General features: G+C 55.8%; 1 protein-coding gene across 3 annotated transcripts; it reads left to right on the top strand.

The window, feature by feature from the left end:
* The first annotated feature begins 2251 nt into the window (after positions 1–2251).
* Positions 2252–17529, top strand: GRK6 (G protein-coupled receptor kinase 6). Of its 3 annotated transcripts, none has more exons than XM_071758763.1 (16): positions 2252–2392; positions 5539–5634; positions 7951–8063; positions 8361–8438; positions 8674–8774; positions 10057–10149; positions 10464–10527; positions 11153–11293; positions 11988–12178; positions 12960–12997; positions 13138–13227; positions 13322–13530; positions 13783–13920; positions 14148–14285; positions 14446–14580; positions 16008–17529. In XM_071758763.1, exons 1-16 carry the CDS (start codon positions 2341–2343, stop codon positions 16056–16058), a joined length of 1728 nt encoding a protein of 575 aa, XP_071614864.1. In that variant the 5' UTR covers positions 2252–2340; the 3' UTR covers positions 16059–17529. The 3 variants fall into 3 exon arrangements, with proteins under 3 accessions (XP_071614864.1, XP_071614865.1, XP_071614866.1); XM_071758764.1 differs by having other exon boundaries at positions 15369–17529; XM_071758765.1 differs by lacking the exons at positions 7951–8063; positions 8361–8438; positions 8674–8774; positions 10057–10149 and having other exon boundaries at positions 2279–2392.
* The last annotated feature ends 1126 nt before the right edge of the window (positions 17530–18655 follow it).

Below are 18655 nucleotides of genomic sequence, written 5' to 3'. Positions count from 1 at the left end.
ATCCATCCTGTGTTGGCATCAGGGCAACAGCTGAGCACTGAAGGAATCTTCAGGCTGATGTCTGGAACATCAGATCCTGAGGGCTGGATGGGGTCTGGGATCACCTGGTCCCCTACTTTGCCCCAGGGTGCAAAGGGATGCAGGGGCACTAGGGAGAGATCTCCCAACACTACATCTCCTGCTGTATCACCACCCAGCACATCGCCCTCTCTGCAGCAGGTAGGCTGAGCAACTCTGTCTTTCTGCAGTGGCCATTTCCATTGCAAGTTTGTACAAAGTCCATTTAAACCACCACACTGTGACCCTTATTCTTGCCCTGCTGTGACCCCAGTACTGCCTGGGAAGTGTCTCCCCTCAGTACAGCACCTGCGCTCCTCTGCCAGAATTATGTCCCATGTTTTCATGCTGTTTCTCCAGTTTCTCAAGATTATTTAAAATTACTCCTCTAACAGGTTTGTGTTTGAGGCCCTCTCTCTCTCCAGCCACAGCTCCTATGCAAAACTAAAAAGCAGATTCCTGGTGCTGCCACTGGCTCTGCTGGGGACACCAGGGCTCCTCCAGACACTCGAGCTGCTCTGCAGTGCCCCATGGCCAATGACTTTTGCCGGTGCTGTAAAACACCAGCTGGGAAGAAACTGAAAGTAGCAACCTAAGGGTTAAGCATGAAAACAAAGTAATCGCATTTGAAGCTCAAAATAAGTTTATGCCACCTTTAAAAGGAAAACAGCTCTAAAAGAAGAACGCTCACAGTGTGAGCTCACCCCTCAGAGTGACATGAGAGGTCACCTCCAAGGTATGGCAGTGCAAAGCGTTCTCCTCCTCATTGTCACCGTGGGTTCACAATCAGAAGATGCCACACTGGATCTCCAGCAAATGCTGAAGGGCACAGTGGACCACAGGCAGTGCCAGCTGCATGGACAGAGTACTTGGAGTGATTTGTGTTCTTATCAGCCTCACTACAGCCTGAGGACTTGAATCTTTTCCCTCTTGCTCACTAGCACAGCCCAGGCTGGCCCCACCAGCAGGTTGCCATCGACAGAGGATGGTGAAGCAACCTGCACATCACCATCTGCTCCTCCATGCCCAGGCCACCACCAACCTTGCACTGAAGACAGCCCCACTAGGATCTCCTGCCCCACAAAGGCAAGTGACATTATCCAGAGGCTGCAGCAGGAGCCACCTGAAAGCACATCTGGCACCCAAAAGCCAGAAGGAACAGAGAGCAGGGTGGATGCAACTTACCAATGGATGGGGTTATCGAGTGTTTTTACAGCCAGGAAAAGCAGGGACCCAGACAGGTCATCTGTAGAACTGATAGACCATCAAGGGGTCATCAGGGTAAGACTGCTGCTAGTTGAAGTACTGGTTTAAAAAAAAAAAAAGGGCTTTTAGAGCAAATCAGTGGAAGAGCAGCCACTGGGGTCAGCCCCAGCAGGGCCAGCACTGCACCCTCGAGGGATGAGGCCAGATCACAGGGAAGAAACCCCAAACCTCTAACGCAGCGGTGACCAGGGAGGACAGGAGCAGCACCAGAGCTTGTGTCACGCACCCCACGATGCAGGGGTTCACTAACACAGGACACGTGGGTGCTCAGAGGACTTTATTGGGGCCACAGCAAACACAGGGCCAGGTTGGAGAAAGGAGGTGGCTCCCCTAAACACTGATCTGCTTTCCAAAGGAGGGCTGGGCAGTGCAGATTCACCCTGGGTGCACCAGCACCAGCACCAGCACCAGCACCAGCACCAGCACCAGCACCAGCACCAGCACCAGCACCAGCACCAGCACCAGCACCAGCACCAGCACCAGCGACCGACCCCAACACAAAGCGCACCAAAGCCACTGTCTCCGAGCCCAGAACCTTTTATAGGGCGACTTGGCCCCTCCTCCTTCAGAATTCCCCCTATCACAACGCCGTCAGCACCGGAGTGGCATCTCTGCACCTAATCAGATGCCGGAGGAGGCGGGACACTGGGTGCCGGGCTCCCTTCCCGGAGTGGGTGCTGCCTCCCTGAGTGACATCTCTCGGTCCAATCAGCACTCGCCTCCTCTTCCCGGCAGGGCTTGGCCAATGCCTGCCGAGTGACGGGCGTTTCTCTCGCCCCGCCCCGCCCCCCCACACCTCCGCCCTCCTTCTGGCCAATGGGAGGGCGAGGCTTCCCGACGGGGTGGGGATGATGGTCCAATGGGATCGCGGCGCGGGAGGAGCGTGGTCAGGGATTGGCGGGCGGGGCGCGGTGGGCGGGGCACGGCGGCGGCCGGGGGAGGCGGCGGGGGGGGGGCTGCGGGGCGCGGGCCGAGCGGCGGGGAGCGGCGCGGGAGGCGGAGGCGCCGCCCGGGCCCATGGAGCTGGAGAACATCGTCGCCAACACCGTCCTCCTCAAGGCCCGCGAAGGTGAGCGTCGACACCGGTGCCCAGAGGGCGGGGGAAAGCGGCAGGCCCGGTGGGGCAGGCGAGCCCGGCCGCGGAGCGCACAGGAGGTGCCGGAGTCGGTTGGTTGGACGGAGCCCTGAGCCCGCCGGGCCGCCTCCAACAGCGGCGCCCGCTCCCCCAAGCTGCAGGCTCCGGCGGTGTCCGGGTCCGGGCTGTCCCTCTGGAGGGTCGCGGCCCGCGGGACAGAGGAGGTGACGGGGCGGGCGGGCACGGGCCGGCTCCCAGCACCCGACTCTCGGTGGAGTCCCGGTGCTGCCCCGGGCGGGGGGGGTTGTGCCCGGAGCCCGCCTAGAGCGGCCGCGCTGCCTGGGCGAGTTGAAGCAGCCCTGCAACCCCTGCCGGTACCGGTACTGCCGCCAGCCCTGCCCGTTCCAGCGGCTGCCCTTGCTCCTCTGGCACTGAGTAAAGCAGCTTTAAGAAGTAGAAAAAAGTCGATTTCAGGCTGTTCAAGTCCTGCTTCCCACACAAGGGACGATGCCGAAACTGCCCCATCCAGCACCGGGCCCGGGGTGAGGGCTGAATGCCAGAGTCTCGGTGCCACGCAGGGAAACCTCGGGATAGCCTAAGGAGAGAGCTGGGCAGTCGGTCACACAGGAGCCTGGTCCTCCAGAGGGAAGATCTGATTCAGCCAGACGTCGGGGAGTTCATTAGATCCCATCAAGTGTCTGGGAAGTGCAGTCCCTCCTGTCCCCGGGTGTGCAGCTGGCCAGACCGAGTCAATCTGGAGCCTGAGGGGCCCATTGAAATCCGGTTAGAAGGCTTTAGAGATTAGATTTGTGGGAGCAAAAAGCAACGAAATTAGATTTACACAGACAGAAATATTCTTGAGCTGCTTGAAAATCAGGCTTAGATGAGGTGCTTTGGGCACAGTGACCATGGTGGACTATGGCACTATGAGTCGTAATGGCAAAGTTTGGTTCAAAACCAAATCCAGAGAAAACCCCACAGTGGCACTTGGGACTTGAGGACACGAGGCCCTGCTTCACACAGAGGCAGTGACCAGGAGACTGTCTCCTGTAGTGCCTTCAGCAGAGCAGAGTTTGGTGGCTGCTGCAGTGTCCCAGTGCTCCCCTGGTGCTTTGGCACTGCCAAAGTGGGCAGTGGCAGTGTGGCTGCAGGCAGGTGTGGTCTACTGGCACACCCATGCATGGCCCGTGAGAGCTGCAGGTGGCTGTGCTGTCCATCCACTGCTCTGACACCTGTGGCTGGGTGGCTGTAGTGGCCACTAAGGCAAGATCTGGCAGTCTGTGTGACAGGACAGAGCCACTTTGCTGGCCAGGTCTGGCAGCACCAGGTCCTTCACTCCAGCCCGGCCTTTTGGGAGCCTCCTGGTCTGGTGTGGGAGTGTGGGGCTGAGATCACCCCTGGGGGCAGGGGGCACTACTGAAAGCCATCTTCAGCTGCTGCCAGAGGATCAGCATTCTCTACATTTCCTTCAGACTCTTCTAGCAGGATTTGGCCCAGGGAAGGTGAAGGTTTCTTCTCCTGTTCTCTCCCCTGGCCTTTGACAGAGGGACAACAGCTCAGCTCTAAGCTATCACCAAGCTCTGAAGCTCCATCCTGGTGAGCTCTGGGTGGAGGCAGCCCATCCCCAAAATGGGGGTGCTGGGACGTTGGTGGGCAGGAGGCACATTCCCTGCCAGGCTGTTTGTTGTGCCACCGAGAGGGCGGGGGAGATCCGTGCATGAAGGGTGCTGGAGCCTCCTTTCAAAGCAAATAACTCAAGGAAATGGAGGCTGCCAATCCTCATCCTCCAGGTGTTGTGGGGCACAGCTCTGCCTTTCCTTGAGTTCTCTCGGGTGAGGATGGACAGTCCTGTGCCCTCACTTAGTTGTCCCCATCCATTTCATCAAGCTGTGGCTGAGAAGGTGTCTGTGCTGCTGGTTTCTTCCACCCCAGCTTGCCCTTGAGTCACTTCCTTCCTGAGTTTGTACAATCGTGCAGCCCAGCTGCTGGTGTGGGGCCGATGTAGTGCAGCAACCTGCAGCGTGCCAGGGGCTTGGACCTGGGGCTGACCCTGCAGAAGAATTGCTGTGATGGTTTCATCCCACCTGCCTGTCCCCCAGTGGCCTCCTGCAGCACAGGGAGCCAGGTGTCCAGGGACTGTGTCTTGGATTAGGGCCTGAATTGCATTCACGGCAGAGGAAAGGGTTATGAAAGTGTTTCTCAAGAGCTGATAAATGATGTTCAGCTCCCCTCTGATTTCAGAAAGCCTTTGGCCCAACTCTGGCAGGGTGGTTTAATGCATTTCCAAAGGGAGGTGGGAGTCTGTGTGTTTGTTGGCACCAAACTGGGGGAAGGCAATCCCTGGAGGTTGGCTGATCCCAGCAGTCAGGCACTGAAGTGTTGCAGTACTTAGTGCTTGCTATGATGTAAATTTTTCAGTCTGTCTTGAAGCTTTCCCACCCTGTCCTACAGCACTCCAGCAATTGAAGTTGGAAGAATATCTGGTTCTTGGATCTTTCTTTTCTGAGGCTGCCTTATCTCAGAGAAAGGTGGGAGTGTCCCCACTTCACAGGTGGGAAACTGAAGTGATGAGCCCCAGGCAATGCATGGAGTAGTCACTGGAGCTGGGATTAGAACAGGAATTCCTGTCTCCCAGCTTCATGTCCTCCCTCTGAGAGCCCCTCCCTGGAATAAGCAATCAGTCTGGAAGAGTAGGTGGCATGAAGATCATTACTACAGCAGGAAGAGCTTCACGCCTGGAGAGGTGATTAGTTATGCAGAGGTTTTGAGGACAGGCCTGGGAGCCAAGTGCAGGCACAGAGCAGCCTGTGGCTTTAGGCACTGCTGCCCTGATGCTCCCATCTTAAATACCAGTTAACTGGGATGTCCATCCAGGTGAAAGGTCTTCTGTTCTGGGATGGCACTTTGTTCAAAAGCCAGAGTGGTTGGTCCATCCACTTCCTCTGACAGTCAGAAGCTCTTGCATTTTTGTTCCACCAGCCAGGAGACAGCTGTGGCACTTAGGTCTTAGGTTTTCCTTTCCTGGGCTTGCTCATATAAATGGACATAGGGTGTCTCCTCTCTCGGCTCCTAGCAAGGAGAAGCTGCAGTGGGACATTCTTGCATCATAACTCATGGTACCAATTTTGTGTGTCCTGCAGGTGGTGGTGGAAACCGGAAGGGCAAGAGCAAGAAATGGCGCCAGATGCTGCAGTTCCCCCACATCAGCCTCTGCGAGGATCTGCGACAAAGCCTCGGTGAGATGCAGCCCTGGTGGGATCTGGGCAGCACCTGGGTTCTGCTCTGGAGTGGGGCCAGTGGGCAAGAGTGTGTGGTGGTTGTGCACGGGTCAGGGATGTGCAGCAGGGCACACGTTGGCCAAAGCCTGGCCGTGATCACTCAGAGCTCGGGGTGCAGAGGAGAAACCACAGGGGTGTAAGTCACAGCTGTGTGGTGCTGGCTGGATAACTCCTGTTGATGTACCCACACAGCTTCTAGGCTGTGATGAGCTTCACTAGATATACACCACCTTCTCTTTGCAAACAGACCTGCTTGGTGTTGCAGCATTGCTCTGAGGTGCCTTTGCATACATAACAAAGGTCCTGCTAATACCTTCTGGATTCCCTGTCTGGGATTCAGCCCTGTTCTGTGGATCCTGGCTTCTAACACTAATGCAGCAGCTTTTCTCGGGCAAAACTGGGTTGTTGCTGTGTGTTACAGATGAGAGTTGTACAGCAGGGCAGGGCTTGGCCTGCCATTTTAATACTGCACTTTGTACTCTTCATGGTTTTCGTGTTGTTTGTGCAGCAGGCTTGGTCTTGAGATCATGTGAAATTGTTTTGTGGCACAGAGGGTAGGAATACTTTGCTTTCTGGGAAGGGGAGAACTTGTTTAAGTTGTCAGCTGGAGAGTGGCACAGCACTGGTGTTGTTTCACAGCGGGTGTCACCAGGCTGAGTGGCTTTTGGAGGTTTCTGCAGCTCAGTCCCCACTTCCACCCTACTCAGCTTTTCTTTGCATCTCCCACCTTGGCTGTCCCAACCCCTGTCTGCTTCTCTGATTTGTGAGCCATCAACAAAGGTTTCCCTTAGCTGATACCCATCCTCTGCCTGCAACCAACCTTTCTGGGGATATTATAACATGCTTTCCAGTGCTGAACTTCAGCTTTGTTGTGCTGCCTGCTTGCTGGTGGTGAGTGCTGGTGGTCTGTCTGTCCTTCTCTACTGTCCCACTGTTCAGGACAGTGACCTGGAGATGCTTGGGGAGGCAAGTCCCTTGCAGCAGCTGGCTGTCACCACCTGTGTCCCCACTTCCCCTTGGGGAGGCATGTGAGAAGTGCTTCTGGCCCAGATGACAGCTGTCTCACTTGGTTTCCCCATGGGGAAAATGACCCTGTCCCTCATGCTTGGGTCACTTTTTGGCTGGATTGGTTTTGTTTTCCCCTTGCAACCTGCTAGAAAAGCATTTCTTTCCTATTCCAGAAGCTTGGCAGGACCATGGGCATGGTGGGCTGGCTGCCTACTGGAGAATTAAGTGTTGTGTGCCCTGGGCACAGGGACCAACCTTGTATGAGCCCGAGCAGCAGGCAGAGGCAGCCGAAAGCTTCTGATCTCGCCGGCGGCAAACTCTCATCCTCCCCAGCTGAAGGGAACTCCTTCCCCTGCAGACACAAAGAAACTGGCTGGTGCAGCAGAGCTGGCGAGGTGGCCTCCTCCCCCCACCACAGCCTGGCCCTCTGCGCTCTCCTACACCCTCAGGAAGCCACAGCTTCCTCGGGAGAAGATGCAGTGGGGAGGGGAAGGCCCAGGGAGGGCTGGAAGAGCCCCTGTGCGGGTGGCTGCACATCTGCACCCCCTCATCCAATGGCAGTGGTAGTAACAGAAATCTGTGCTGGCCCTTGAGAAGACAGTGTCTAATGAGTGGAAAGGGAGATAAAACTGAAAGTGCTCTGGATAGTTGAAGGGGGCTGTGCCTTGTTTGTCAGCCTTTACAGCAAGGAATTGGCAAGGAAGCCAAGTTCTGTAGGGCAGTAGGAGCTGGCGTATAAGTGAGTGGCTGTCCCGTGGAGTGAGGGGATCTAATCACTGTGTGCAGCATCCACAGGACATCTGTGGGAATGGTGCCTCCCACTTTGATGCTGCTGCTTCCATCAGGGCCTTTGGGAATACAAGTGGTTTGTAAGAGTCATCAGAGCAACTCTTGGCCTTGAAATAAGCATATTCTGAGAAAAGCTGTGTGTCTGGAGTAGTCAGTTGATCATTGCAAGGTGAGGTTTGAGAAGACCTTCCAGACAAGAAGAAGACACCAAGATGCCTTGCTAGAAACAACAGGGCACAGAACATCTGTTTAAGCATCTTTTAGGGAAGAGAATTTTCCATAGGGAAATGTAAAATCTTGGTCATGCCTCTTGTCCCCTTTGGGTTCATTCCACTCTTCTGGAAGTCTGGGGCTGGTGGGACCTATGAGCTGCCAGATGATGACTCTCAAGCCTCTCCACCACTGCCTGCAGCCAGGACAGTGGGCTATGGCTGCTCCTTGAGGGCTGGCAGTGAGTAGTCTTGTCCACATTTGCAGAGAGGGACTACCACAGCCTGTGTGAGAAGCAGCCCATTGGACATGAGCTCTTTCGGCAGTTCTGCGAGACACGACCTGAGCTGTCACGCTGTGTAAAGTTCCTGGATGCTGTGGTAAGAGCAAAGCCTTCAAGGGATGATCTTGGCACACTGTGCCTAGGGGACTGGTTGGCACAGTACCACATGCCAGGTACTTTTGGGCATGTGGGGTTTTCCTGAAGGGAAAAACCTGTGAGTTGCAGTTTCTCCAAGACAGGGCTGAGCCTTTATTTAGGGATCTGTTTGCTGGAGATCTGGTTTTCCAGCCTGGGAAACCATGGGCAGAGGCTGTTGCTGCCTCTGCAGCTGTTGCTCAGTAGGAAGGCTCAGTTCCTGGCTGGACCTGCTCCTCATGCTGTTTGCTCTGTGCAGGCAGGGTACGAAGTGGCTCCAGATGAGAAGCGGAAGGAATGCGGGCAGCACCTGATTGAAAAGTACTTGAAGCCAAACGTGAGTAAGAGGGCTGTGTTTGCTGCCTGCAAGGGTAGAACAGTTGGAAAGCTGACAGGTGTCATTACCCGTGTCCTGGCATGGTGAGGGCAGAGTACAGAGCCACCCTGCCACCTCACAGGTGGCCATGCTGCTTTTCCTACTGGCCCTGAACAGATGGGCTCCTGTGTGCTGTTCCTGTAGGCTTCTCCTTCCTGGCAGGAACCTTGGGCTGACTCCAACCCTTTTTCCTCAGAGTGAGGACCATGTCCCTGAAGTTCCCTTGCATCTGGTGGATGCCTGTTGTGAGAGGCTGGAGCAAGAACCTTCCAAGGAGCTCTTCAAGGAATCCACTAAGTAAGTTGAAGGGCTGGGGCCTGCCTAGAAGTCACATTATGGCACAAGGTTGGTGCTGCAGCTAATTCAGCCCATCCTTCGTGGTCCTTTCTCCCAAGAGAGCAAGGTGGTCTAAGGCTGGGGTCTAGGAAGTTTACATTAGCAGTTTGCAGCACAGCTACAGGAGAGCAAGTGCAAAGAGCTCTGGTGGGCTCTGGGAGCCACAAGCTGCTGCAGAAACCTTTGTCACTCCTCCCAGTCCGTGTTGGGTTTGAGTCACCATTTGGAAAGACCATGTTTCTATGAACCTCAGCATCTGGCCATGCTGTTCATAGTCTTGTGCCAGGATCTTGTAGGCACCCATAGGGCAGAGCTGACAACTGTGGTCCTGGTGCCAGCTGATGGCTGCAGATGTGGCCATTGTGGTTAGGTTAGGCTGGCGGTTGCTGCAGGGATCTAAGCTCACTCCTGTTCCCATTGCAGAAGCAGAGTCTGAGGTCTTGGCTCTGGGTGCAATGTGGAAGCTGTTGGGCAAACCCAGCTCACAGCCTCCACCCCTCCCTGCACAGTAGCTGGAGCACGTTGCCTAAGTGAGTGCTGGGCTGTGGCAATGGGTTTGCTGCAGTCTTCTGGGGAGCATTAGCTCGGTGTGTGGTAACCAGTGTCACTGTGTGAATGCAGAGCCTCAGGCTGAGCCCTGCCTGCTCTTGGCAAGGTCTGAGAAGGGAAGAGCCCATCCGCTTCTCCTTGATGCATGTCTCCAGTCTAGACACAGTGTCTAAGGCTCTTTACTCCGCTGGGCAGCCCTGGCACTGGTCTCTAAAGCAGTTTGCTCTCTCGAGCAGGATCCCCCGTGGCCTTTTGTGCTGGATATTCATCTGAAAGTGAACAGCTCAGTGCCTGGTGCTGAACATTGCTCGCAGCTTTCGGCAGCTGATTGCAGCCTCGTGTGTGCCTTTGCCCTGTGAGCAGAGGGGCAATTGCATGGAGTCCCATCGTCCCCCTTTGTCCTGCAGCCCGGCCTGGTGCTGAGAGGCCACAATGAGCAGTTCCAGCCCGGTCCCAGGGTGCTGTGTTCATCACAGGGGTACCTCCAACGCACCTTCCCTTTGCATCAGGCATAGTGCAGAGCTTGGGCTTTCTGGGCCGGTGCTGTGCAGATGACTCAGTACTGGGCTGGGTTCAGGGACAGCAAAGAGACCAGGCTCTCAGGTCTGCTCATCTCCTCCTTCCTGGGTCTAGCAGACCTTTTCCATGTCTGTGATCAGCTCTCAGCAATATTGCTGGCTCTGCTCTCTCCTAGGCTTATCCATGACTACCTGAGCGTGGCTCCCTTTGCCGACTACCTCGACAGTTTGTACTTCAACCGCTTCCTGCAGTGGAAATGGCTGGAACGGTAAAACTCCCCAGCATGGCTGGGAGACAAGCACCCTGCTCACACAGGCTGCTGGGGGATCCCTTGAGCTCCTTCCCATGCTGGGCCATCGCAGGAGCTGAGGGCTTGGTCTTGGTCAGCTGTTGCTCTTCCTTAGGGCCTTTTATTGGCACCATCAGCAGCCCCAGCCTTGCTTGCCTCCCAGGGAAGCAAGATCTCCTTGAGCAGGGTTGGGGAGAGCCATAGTCTCTCAGTCCAGGGTATGGGGGGAGTTTGGACATCAGCCTCTGCTCCTTTCTTGCTGTCATCTTATTCCTGTTTTGTTTTCCTCACAGGCAGCCTGTGACCAAAAATACTTTCCGCCAGTACCGAGTGCTGGGCAAGGGTGGTTTTGGGGAGGTGAGTGACAGGAATTTCCTCTGAATTTGGGGTACCCAGCAGCCACTGTTGAATGCTGCTACCAGATGTGGGTCTAGGTTGGCCATCCAGGTGCCACAAGCTGCTACAGCACCTGGAGCCAGGTTCTCCTAGCCAGGGGGCTCTGTGCTGGACACTGCTGTGCTCTGGGCATTGCATGATTGTCATTTCCCCCCTGGGGGGCAGGAGCCAGGCACTGGAGGCGTGGGAGGTGTTGTGCAGGGTAGGTAGCACATGCCCCGTGTTGTGTACTGCTGTCTGGGCAGAGAGTGAGGTCTGTTCCTCGTGTCTTGGCAGGGGAAACTGAACTCCTGAAAACTGTCACTGTCAGGCTTCCTTCTGTTTCTGGAGTGGCCTTTTGTCTTCCCAGTCACCAGCCATGGTGCTGCTACAGGTGGCAGGGGAGTTGCAATCCTCTGCTGCTTATCTGTGACATCTGGAGATGTCCCTGCTCCCTGTGTCCTTGATTTGACAACAGACTTCTGGCTAACCTCAGAGCGAGGCTGGGAAAGGGACATCTTTGCCTTCCCATGCCCTAATAGCAGAACGTAGGTCCCCCACCCCGGAAATGGTAGCAGGAGAGTGCTGAGCCTTGTCCCCCCTACAGGTTTGTGCCTGCCAAGTGCGTGCCACAGGGAAGATGTATGCCTGCAAGAAGCTGGAGAAGAAACGGATCAAAAAGCGGAAGGGAGAGGCCATGGCCCTGAATGAGAAACAGATCCTGGAAAAAGTGAACAGTAGGTTTGTAGTAAGTACATAGGAATTGCTCTGACTTTGCTGCCATGGTTGATTTTTCCTCCAACCAGCCAGCCCTGCACTTCTGTGCTCCCTGCCCAGCATGGCAAGGGTGGAGCAGGCCTTACCCACAGGTAGCCACCCCACAGTCCTGGTGGCTGCATATGTCTCAGTAGGCTGGGGTTTGGCAAGACCTTCTGATACCTCCACAAGATGACCTAATTGCCACAAAAGTCAGGCCCACACACCCATCTGGTCTCACGAGTGCCAACCTTAACCTCTGGGCCAGAAGCAGCAAGAGCTGTCTTTCCAGAGAGCCAAATGCACAGAAGCCTAGCCCTGAGCTGTGTTGTGGGGAGCTCTCCCTGGATACACTGAGGTGTGGACAACCTGAAACTTTCCCTTATGGAGGATTCATCAGGTGCTGCCCCAGGGTTGCTGTTGCCTGCTGCTTGACCTGGAAGGGAGCAGTTCTGGCTCAGGGAAATAACGTGTTCCCTTCCTGAGGAAAGGTGGGGGTGTGCAGGGGCTGCTGGGCACTTCCATGTCCTCCCTGGGTTTGCACAGTTCCCCCTCTGCCTCATCTGCTGGCAAAGGCCCCATCCTGCTGCTGGTGAGTGGCTGCTTGGGTGACCAAGTGCCTGCCAGTGCATACACCTCCCTCTTCCAGCTGTGTCTTCTAACAGCCTTTCTGCCCTGAATTGCAGGTGAGCTTAGCCTATGCATATGAAACTAAAGATGCTCTCTGCCTAGTGCTGACCCTCATGAATGGAGGGGACCTCAAGTTCCATATCTACCACATGGGAGAGGCTGGCTTTGAGGAGCCCCGAGCAGCTTTCTATGCTGCTGAGATCTGCTGTGGCCTCGAGGACTTGCACCAGGAGAGGATAGTGTACAGGTGGGCACTGCCTGGTTCTGGCTGGGAGACTGCATGGGCTGCAGAGGCAAGAGGGTTCCTGCTGCTCTAAGTAGCCCCACTGAGTATATCTGCTCAAGAAACTAAGCTCAGGCTTGAAAACAGCAGAACAGGACATCAGGAACAGAAAGCTGATCTCATGGGAGAGATGGGAGGGCTTAGCTCAGCCTCCTCCTGCTCTTAAATGATCACCGAGAGCAGGATGTGATCATTCTCTGAATGCTTTGGGGCAGGCACTTGGGTGCTTAGCTCCCTGGCACTGTTGATGCTGGAGCAAAGGAGGGTGGGCTGCCCCAGTGTGCTCAAGACCTGAGAGCTGGGCAGAAGAGGAACAAGCTGATTGTATAACTACTCACTCCTGGGTTGTGTCGTGAGCATTAGGGATGGCATGGCTTAAACATGGGGCCAGAAAGTCTTATTCCAGTCCTACCCTATGCCTTGCCCTTGAGTCAGGACAAGCAGAAGAAGCCTCTGCTCCTCACTGGTACAGCCTGTTCTGTAGCAAGCCCTGCACCTGCAAAGAGAGAGTCAGCCATAGGTTCACTGCTTTCTTGTGGAGGGTTCTAGGTTGTTGTGACCTGCCTCTGCCCAGGAGGGGAGGGGAGGACTTGAGAACAGGGGTGAGGAGAAGGTCATATGTGTGCCTGAGGCAGGAGCCTTGCATTCCTCTGGTGCTTATCTGTGACTTCTTGAGATGTCCATGTTCCCTGTGTCTTTTGGGTTGACAACAGGCTTCTTGCTAATCAAGTCTCTTCCTGCCTAGGGACCTGAAGCCAGAGAACATATTGCTGGATGACCATGGTGAGTGCAAGGTCAAGAGGAGCCCTGGGCCTTGGTCCTTCTCTCTTCCTGTGCTTGACCCAGGGTTGTTCTGTGTTATTGACAGCTTCAAATATTGTCTCTTGACCTTGTCCTCATAACTTGCCCCCTCCTCTGTGCAGGTCACATCCGTATCTCAGACCTGGGGTTAGCTGTGCATGTGCCAGAGGGCCAGACAATCAAGGGCCGAGTGGGAACAGTTGGCTACATGGGTAAGTGACCCTGGCTTGGTCTAAAAGTGGTGTTCTCTAACTGAACTCATGCTCTCCCCACTTTGACATGTCCTTCACCCCTGCTCCTATGTAGCTCCAGAGGTGGTGAAGAACGAACGCTACACATTCAGCCCTGACTGGTGGGCTCTGGGCTGCCTGGTGTATGAGATGATCGAGGGGCAGTCCCCCTTCCAGCAGCGCAAGAAGAAAATCAAGCGGGAGGAGGTGGAGCGGTTGGTGAAGGAAGTGCAGGAGGAGTACTCAGAGAAGTTCTCGCCCTGTGCCCGCTCCCTCTGCACCATGGTAAGAGTGTGCATCTCTGTCCTTTCACTCCCGCCTCCTCTATGCATGTGGTAGAACACCTGCTCCCTGTAGAGGTGCTGGTGGCAGTCGGGTTCCCTTGATAAGGCAGCGCAGGAGGGTGAGGGTCCAGCATTCCTTAATTCTTCACTCTCCCAGCTGCCCAATGGGCCCGTTGCATCTCTGGAGACATAGTGCAGGAGCCCAACCCAGAAGCACCTTCAACCCAGGGCACTGATTTTCTTTGTGTTGCAGCTCCTGTGCAAAGACCCTTTGGAGCGCTTGGGGTGCCGAGGAGCTGGGGCCAAAGAAGTGAAGGAGCACCCTCTCTTCAAGCACCTCAACTTCAGGAGGCTGGAAGCAGGCATGCTGGACCCCCCATTCAAGCCAGATGTAAGTGCATGTTTATGTCCTCACCTCTTCAGTCACTGCTGCTGTTGAGGGAAGCAGGAGGCCTGGGGTGGATTTCCTGAGGAGGATCCTGGACCCTGGCAGAAATGGGGTCAAACAGTCTCTGTACTGCAGGGAGGGGGTGCCTGGGCTTGGCCATGAGCCACTTTTGTTTGAGCTGGTGGCATCTTCATGAAGCCTGGCATTAGAGCAGTCCTTGTGCTGTTTAGCCACAGGCCATCTACTGCAAGGATGTTTTGGATATCGAACAGTTCTCAACAGTGAAAGGGGTGGAGCTGGAGCCCACAGACAATGATTTCTACCAGAAGTTTGCCACGGGAAGTGTGTCCATTCCTTGGCAGAATGAGGTAGGTTCACAGCACAAGTCTGTGCTGCAGCTTGTGCCCACCATGGCCAAGTTCAGAGTTCCACAGGGTTTGTGTTGTCCCTGCTGCTCTCACGCTCTGATGAGCGTTTGGTGATGGGCTTTGTGTGGCAGTTGCTGTAATCATCTCTGTCCCCTTCCAGATGATTGAGACAGAGTGTTTTAAGGAGCTGAATGTCTTTAGCACAGATGGCACAGTGCCACCAGACCTAGACTGGAAAGGGCAGCCTTCTCCACAGCCCAAAAAGGGGTTACTCCAGCGCTTATTCAGCAGACAGGTAAGAATGTTTGCCAAGTGTTTCCTCCCCAGCAAGTCCTCTAGCAGCACTGAGGCTGCTCTTCCTTGTGCCAGGCAGATCTGGCAGGGATGTGGGGATAAGGGGGCAGCAGGCAGAGTCTCCCCCTGTGCTGGCTTGCTAGACCCCAGGGCTCTCAGAGGGACCCCTGCAAGGTTACAGGAAGCCATCCCTCACCTGGCTGGCACTCCTCATGCTTCGGGAGTCTAGAGGCCTGGGATGGAATGTCCTGGCTAAATATGCTGCAGTCACTCAGGGAGAGGGGTGTTGAAGGCACTAAAATAGCATATCTGCTCCCTACCTAGATGAACAATACCATCCCTAAAGGATCCCTTGCTCTTGGAGTGGGCTCCTGGGCTCCCCAGAGCATTTCTGCCAGACTGGGAGTAGGCAGCAAGAGCAGTGCTTTCGAGGGATGAGGAGAACAGAAACGTCTTGCAGCTGCTATGGGCTTGCTTGCCTGCCCATCTCCTCTGCCCAGAACAGTCTTTGCCTTCTTTCCAGGACTGAGAGGCTGCTGCCTCTCAACAGCTGCTTGCAGCTGTGGGCCTCAAGCATGGTTGGCTCTCGACCCACTCAGCCACTCAGTGCTGATTCCTGCTCCCCTGGCAAGCTCCAAGTTGTACTTTACTGTTTGGGCTACCCTATCCAGAGCCAGTTCTGGGCTGGGTTACCCAGCCCTTATCAAGGCAGACAGGACTTGCCAGAGGATAGGCAGCTGCCTGTAGCAGGGATTGGGCTGTGATTTGCCACGTGTTTTCTCTTTCCAGAGGTGAGCAGTCTCTCCTGGCTGCTCTGCTCAGGGAAATACCCGGTGGCCCGCGGACATGGCAAGATCTGGGGAAGAGGATTGTTGTCCTTCAGTGCCTATCCCCTTCCCCCAGCAGAGCACAAGCTGCTTGGTGTTCTAACTGCCCCCTGAGCCACTAATCCTGCTTCCCTGCTCGCTGCCTTCGTGAGAGAGGCCTTGCCCTTAGCTTGAGCCAAAGCTGCCCCTGCACTGCTGCTGCTGGGAGCTCTGCTCCCAGGGAGCTGTGCAAAGTTCCTTTCATCCCTCTCTTTGGATGTCCAGGACACACAAAAGGGTTGAGAAATTGTGAAGGGTTTGGCATTTCCCAGAGCTCAGGCTCCCTGCCATTCCAGCAAAAAAGGGCTTCAGCGGCTTCTGTGGCTGTCTGAGCCCTGAGTGGAGCCCATCTTATCCCAGCTTCTGGGCTAGTCAGCTGCGTGCTCACCAGTCTCTCTGCCAGGAGCTGAACCCCAAGATGCATCTTGACATGCAGGCTTGGGGGGGGCTGGTCCTTCCCTGCCAAAAGGCAGCTGTAGGCTGGGTTGTGTGACTGTGCTCACCCTCTGCTTGCTTTGCTCCTCTCTCTCCCTCTTCCCTCTCCTTGCCGTTCTGACTTCAGGACTGTTGTGGAAACTGCAGTGACAGTGAGGAAGAGCCCACCCGGCTGTAGAACACAGCTTGTTCTCCAGCCCCCAGGACTCCCTTGCCTCTCCGGGTGCCCAGCAGAACAACAGCCCAGCCTGAAGGACAAGGTAGCAGCAGCCCCACAAGGTGGATTTGTTTACAGCTTTACATGTCTGTATTGGAAGACTGAGGATGGCTCCAGGGCTGGTGGCAACACACAGCTTGGGCCAAAGTGCCGCTGGCCGGGGACAAGCACTCATCCCCAAGACAGACCTGGACACTTCTGAATCTGCACTTTGGGGTTATGCTATGTCTACTGCCAGCTGCCTCTCCCCTCCCGTGCTCAGGGTGGGAGGGAGGGATTATGCCAGCTGGAGGCCAGGCTGGAGCAGCTCTGCTGACACATTCCAAGGTGCTGAAGTGGCACTGCAGGTTTGGTGTATATTTATATGTCGTTCTGTACATATCACATGTTGGTTTTTAATCTATAGGTGGAGGGCTGCACTGCCCCTACCCTGTCACAGGCACAAATGTCCTCCTATTGGGGGAATAATGGTCCCAGCTTTGTACCAGGGAGTCCTGGGCAGAGGCCTTCTGTGCCTTGAGGTGTCTAAAGCATCTTTCCTGGACCTTTCTGGCCATGCTGAGGCATCCCTGGCTCCAGCGGAGTCCATTGCTCAGCCCTGAGGCACAGGAAAGCACTGTGCCAAATTGTCTGCCATGGCATCCTGGCAGCAGAGCATCACTGCTTCATCCCTGCTTCTCTGTCTGCCGAAGCCTGTTTCCTCCTGCCTCGTCTCACACATGCTGCCAGCTCCAGGGAGCTCATTCTGCCCCCCTCTCCAGACCAACAGCAGGCTGCCTGCAGCACAGCAGGACACAGCTGCTCCCATGGCACCTGCCCAGGAGGTACCTGCTGCTGGGGCTGAAGGGTCAGTCTGATCCCCAGTGTGGTGCAGGATAGCCCCAGCATGGTCTCACCAGTTCTGCATCTGCAGTCTGTGTGTGCTGGGAGGGCTGCAGACCCCAAGCCCAGCTCAGGACACGTAAAGGAGCTGCTCTTGAGAGCAAAGCCCTGGTAAAGGGAATGTCCCTTCCTGGGATCGTGCCTTGAGCCATGACCCAAGAGTCAGCAGGGCTGGGATGAGCCTGGCCTCTGTACTGGCTTAGTGTGCATTCCCAGGGATTCTGGGGAGCCAGTGCAGCTCCTGTGCCCAAGGGGCCAGAGCCTGCCTGTCCCTGGGGAGCAGTGTGGGGCTCAGCCCACCTCTCCGTCCTGCTTGTCCTGTCCTCTCTTGTGCACACTTGTCCCAGCTGTGTCCCAAGCAATAACTCGTGTCTTCTGTATGTGTGTATACACACGCGTGCGTGCACGTGTGTGTGCTGCTGCCTTGTGCTCATTCTGAGCCAGGCCCCCCGGGGGGGCTGAGCACCTACTTGGACCTGTGGTATCATATTTGCTTGCGTTGCACTAAAGTTGGAGAGTATTTAAATTTTTAACCTTTTGTTAAGCACGAGATTTGACGTGTCTTGTGTTGCTGTTGCATCAAGGAATACCTGCTCCAGGCTGTGGTGGCTGGAAGGGATCCCCCTTCCTGGGCTGCCTTGGGCAATGCTGGTGCTCCTCTTCCACAGGGGTGGGCTGAGGCTGAGTCCCAGGGACCATTGGGGGCCCTCAGTGGCTTCAGCTGGGTGGTTTGGGTCAGTGTAGGGACATGACAGGTATAAGGCCTTGTGCTGTTGGGGTGCTTGTGTCTGTTGTGGGGTTCCCTTTGGGGCACATCTGCCCTCCTGGGCTGTCAGGAGCATGCTGTAGGGCTGGGGACCGAGTCCTGCTTCCTTTCAGGTGCAGTGCATCACCCCTTTGGGGGACACCGTGCAGAGGGTGACCTCATTCCAGCATGGAGCATTGCCTGAAGGACTCCCCTCAACTGGGGGGAACATGGTGTGATCACCACAGTTGCCATGGGGTAGTGTCCAAAGAGAGGCAGCCTGGTCAGGGTGGATACAGGATGGGTTTGGGGTCCAGGGCAGGCAGCAGCATCGGCAGCTTCGGGCGCAGCGCAGGGAGGCTGCACGCAGCTGCACAGGGATGAGAATAGCAAGTGCGGCTGGGTAGCTAAGGGAACAGTTGCTATGGGAGCAGGCCGACGAGGAGTTCTCACACTCGGAGGGGGCATCTTGGGGTAAAATCCAGGAATTTTACAGCCGTGGAAAGAAGGAAGGCAAGGATGGGGGATGGGGACTGCCTGGGGATGGGGACTGCCTGGGGATGGCTGCTCCCACTGCACCAGCCAGGGATGCTTGTGCCAACACTGCCTGGGCTCTGGCACCCCAGCACCAAGGTCCTGGGGTCACCAATGTGTTAGTGGTGTCTGTCATGGGGTCAGCATGATCCCTGTGGTCAGGACGGGGTGTGGGCTGCCCGTGGGTGATATATGAGCAGGGTGTAGAAGGGGCTCTGCCTGTCCCCCATTCCTTTCTGCCCAGCATTGCCCCAGTTCCACCATTTTGGAGGGTGCCTCATCGCCATCCCTGTTCTTGCTGAGAGGGAGCAGCATGCAGGTTAGGGCTGGTGTATGGCTGGAGCTGGAACTGGTGGGTATGGGACCCACAGACAGGATGAGCTTTGGGTGGGCACTG

Source organism: Heliangelus exortis, chromosome 15 (genome assembly GCF_036169615.1).
Source record: "Heliangelus exortis chromosome 15, bHelExo1.hap1, whole genome shotgun sequence".
Lineage (NCBI taxonomy): Eukaryota > Metazoa > Chordata > Aves > Apodiformes > Trochilidae > Heliangelus > Heliangelus exortis.
The sequence above is the reverse complement of the archived record's forward strand: the minus strand, read 5'-3'. Positions and strand labels throughout refer to the sequence as shown.

What these genes read in the sequence shown, in the direction of transcription:
- GRK6 (XM_071758763.1), top strand. Translation starts at nt 2,341, where the DNA reads ATGGAGCTGGAGAACATCGTCGCCAACACCGTCCTCCTCAAGGCCCGC. An exon ending in TAAAGTTCCTGGATGCTGTG is followed by an intron (nt 8,064 to 8,360) that starts GTAAGAGCAAAG and finishes TGCTCTGTGCAG; the next exon opens with GCAGGGTACGAAGTGGCTCC. An exon ending in CAGTGGAAATGGCTGGAACG is followed by an intron (nt 10,150 to 10,463) that starts GTAAAACTCCCC and finishes TTTTCCTCACAG; the next exon opens with GCAGCCTGTGACCAAAAATA.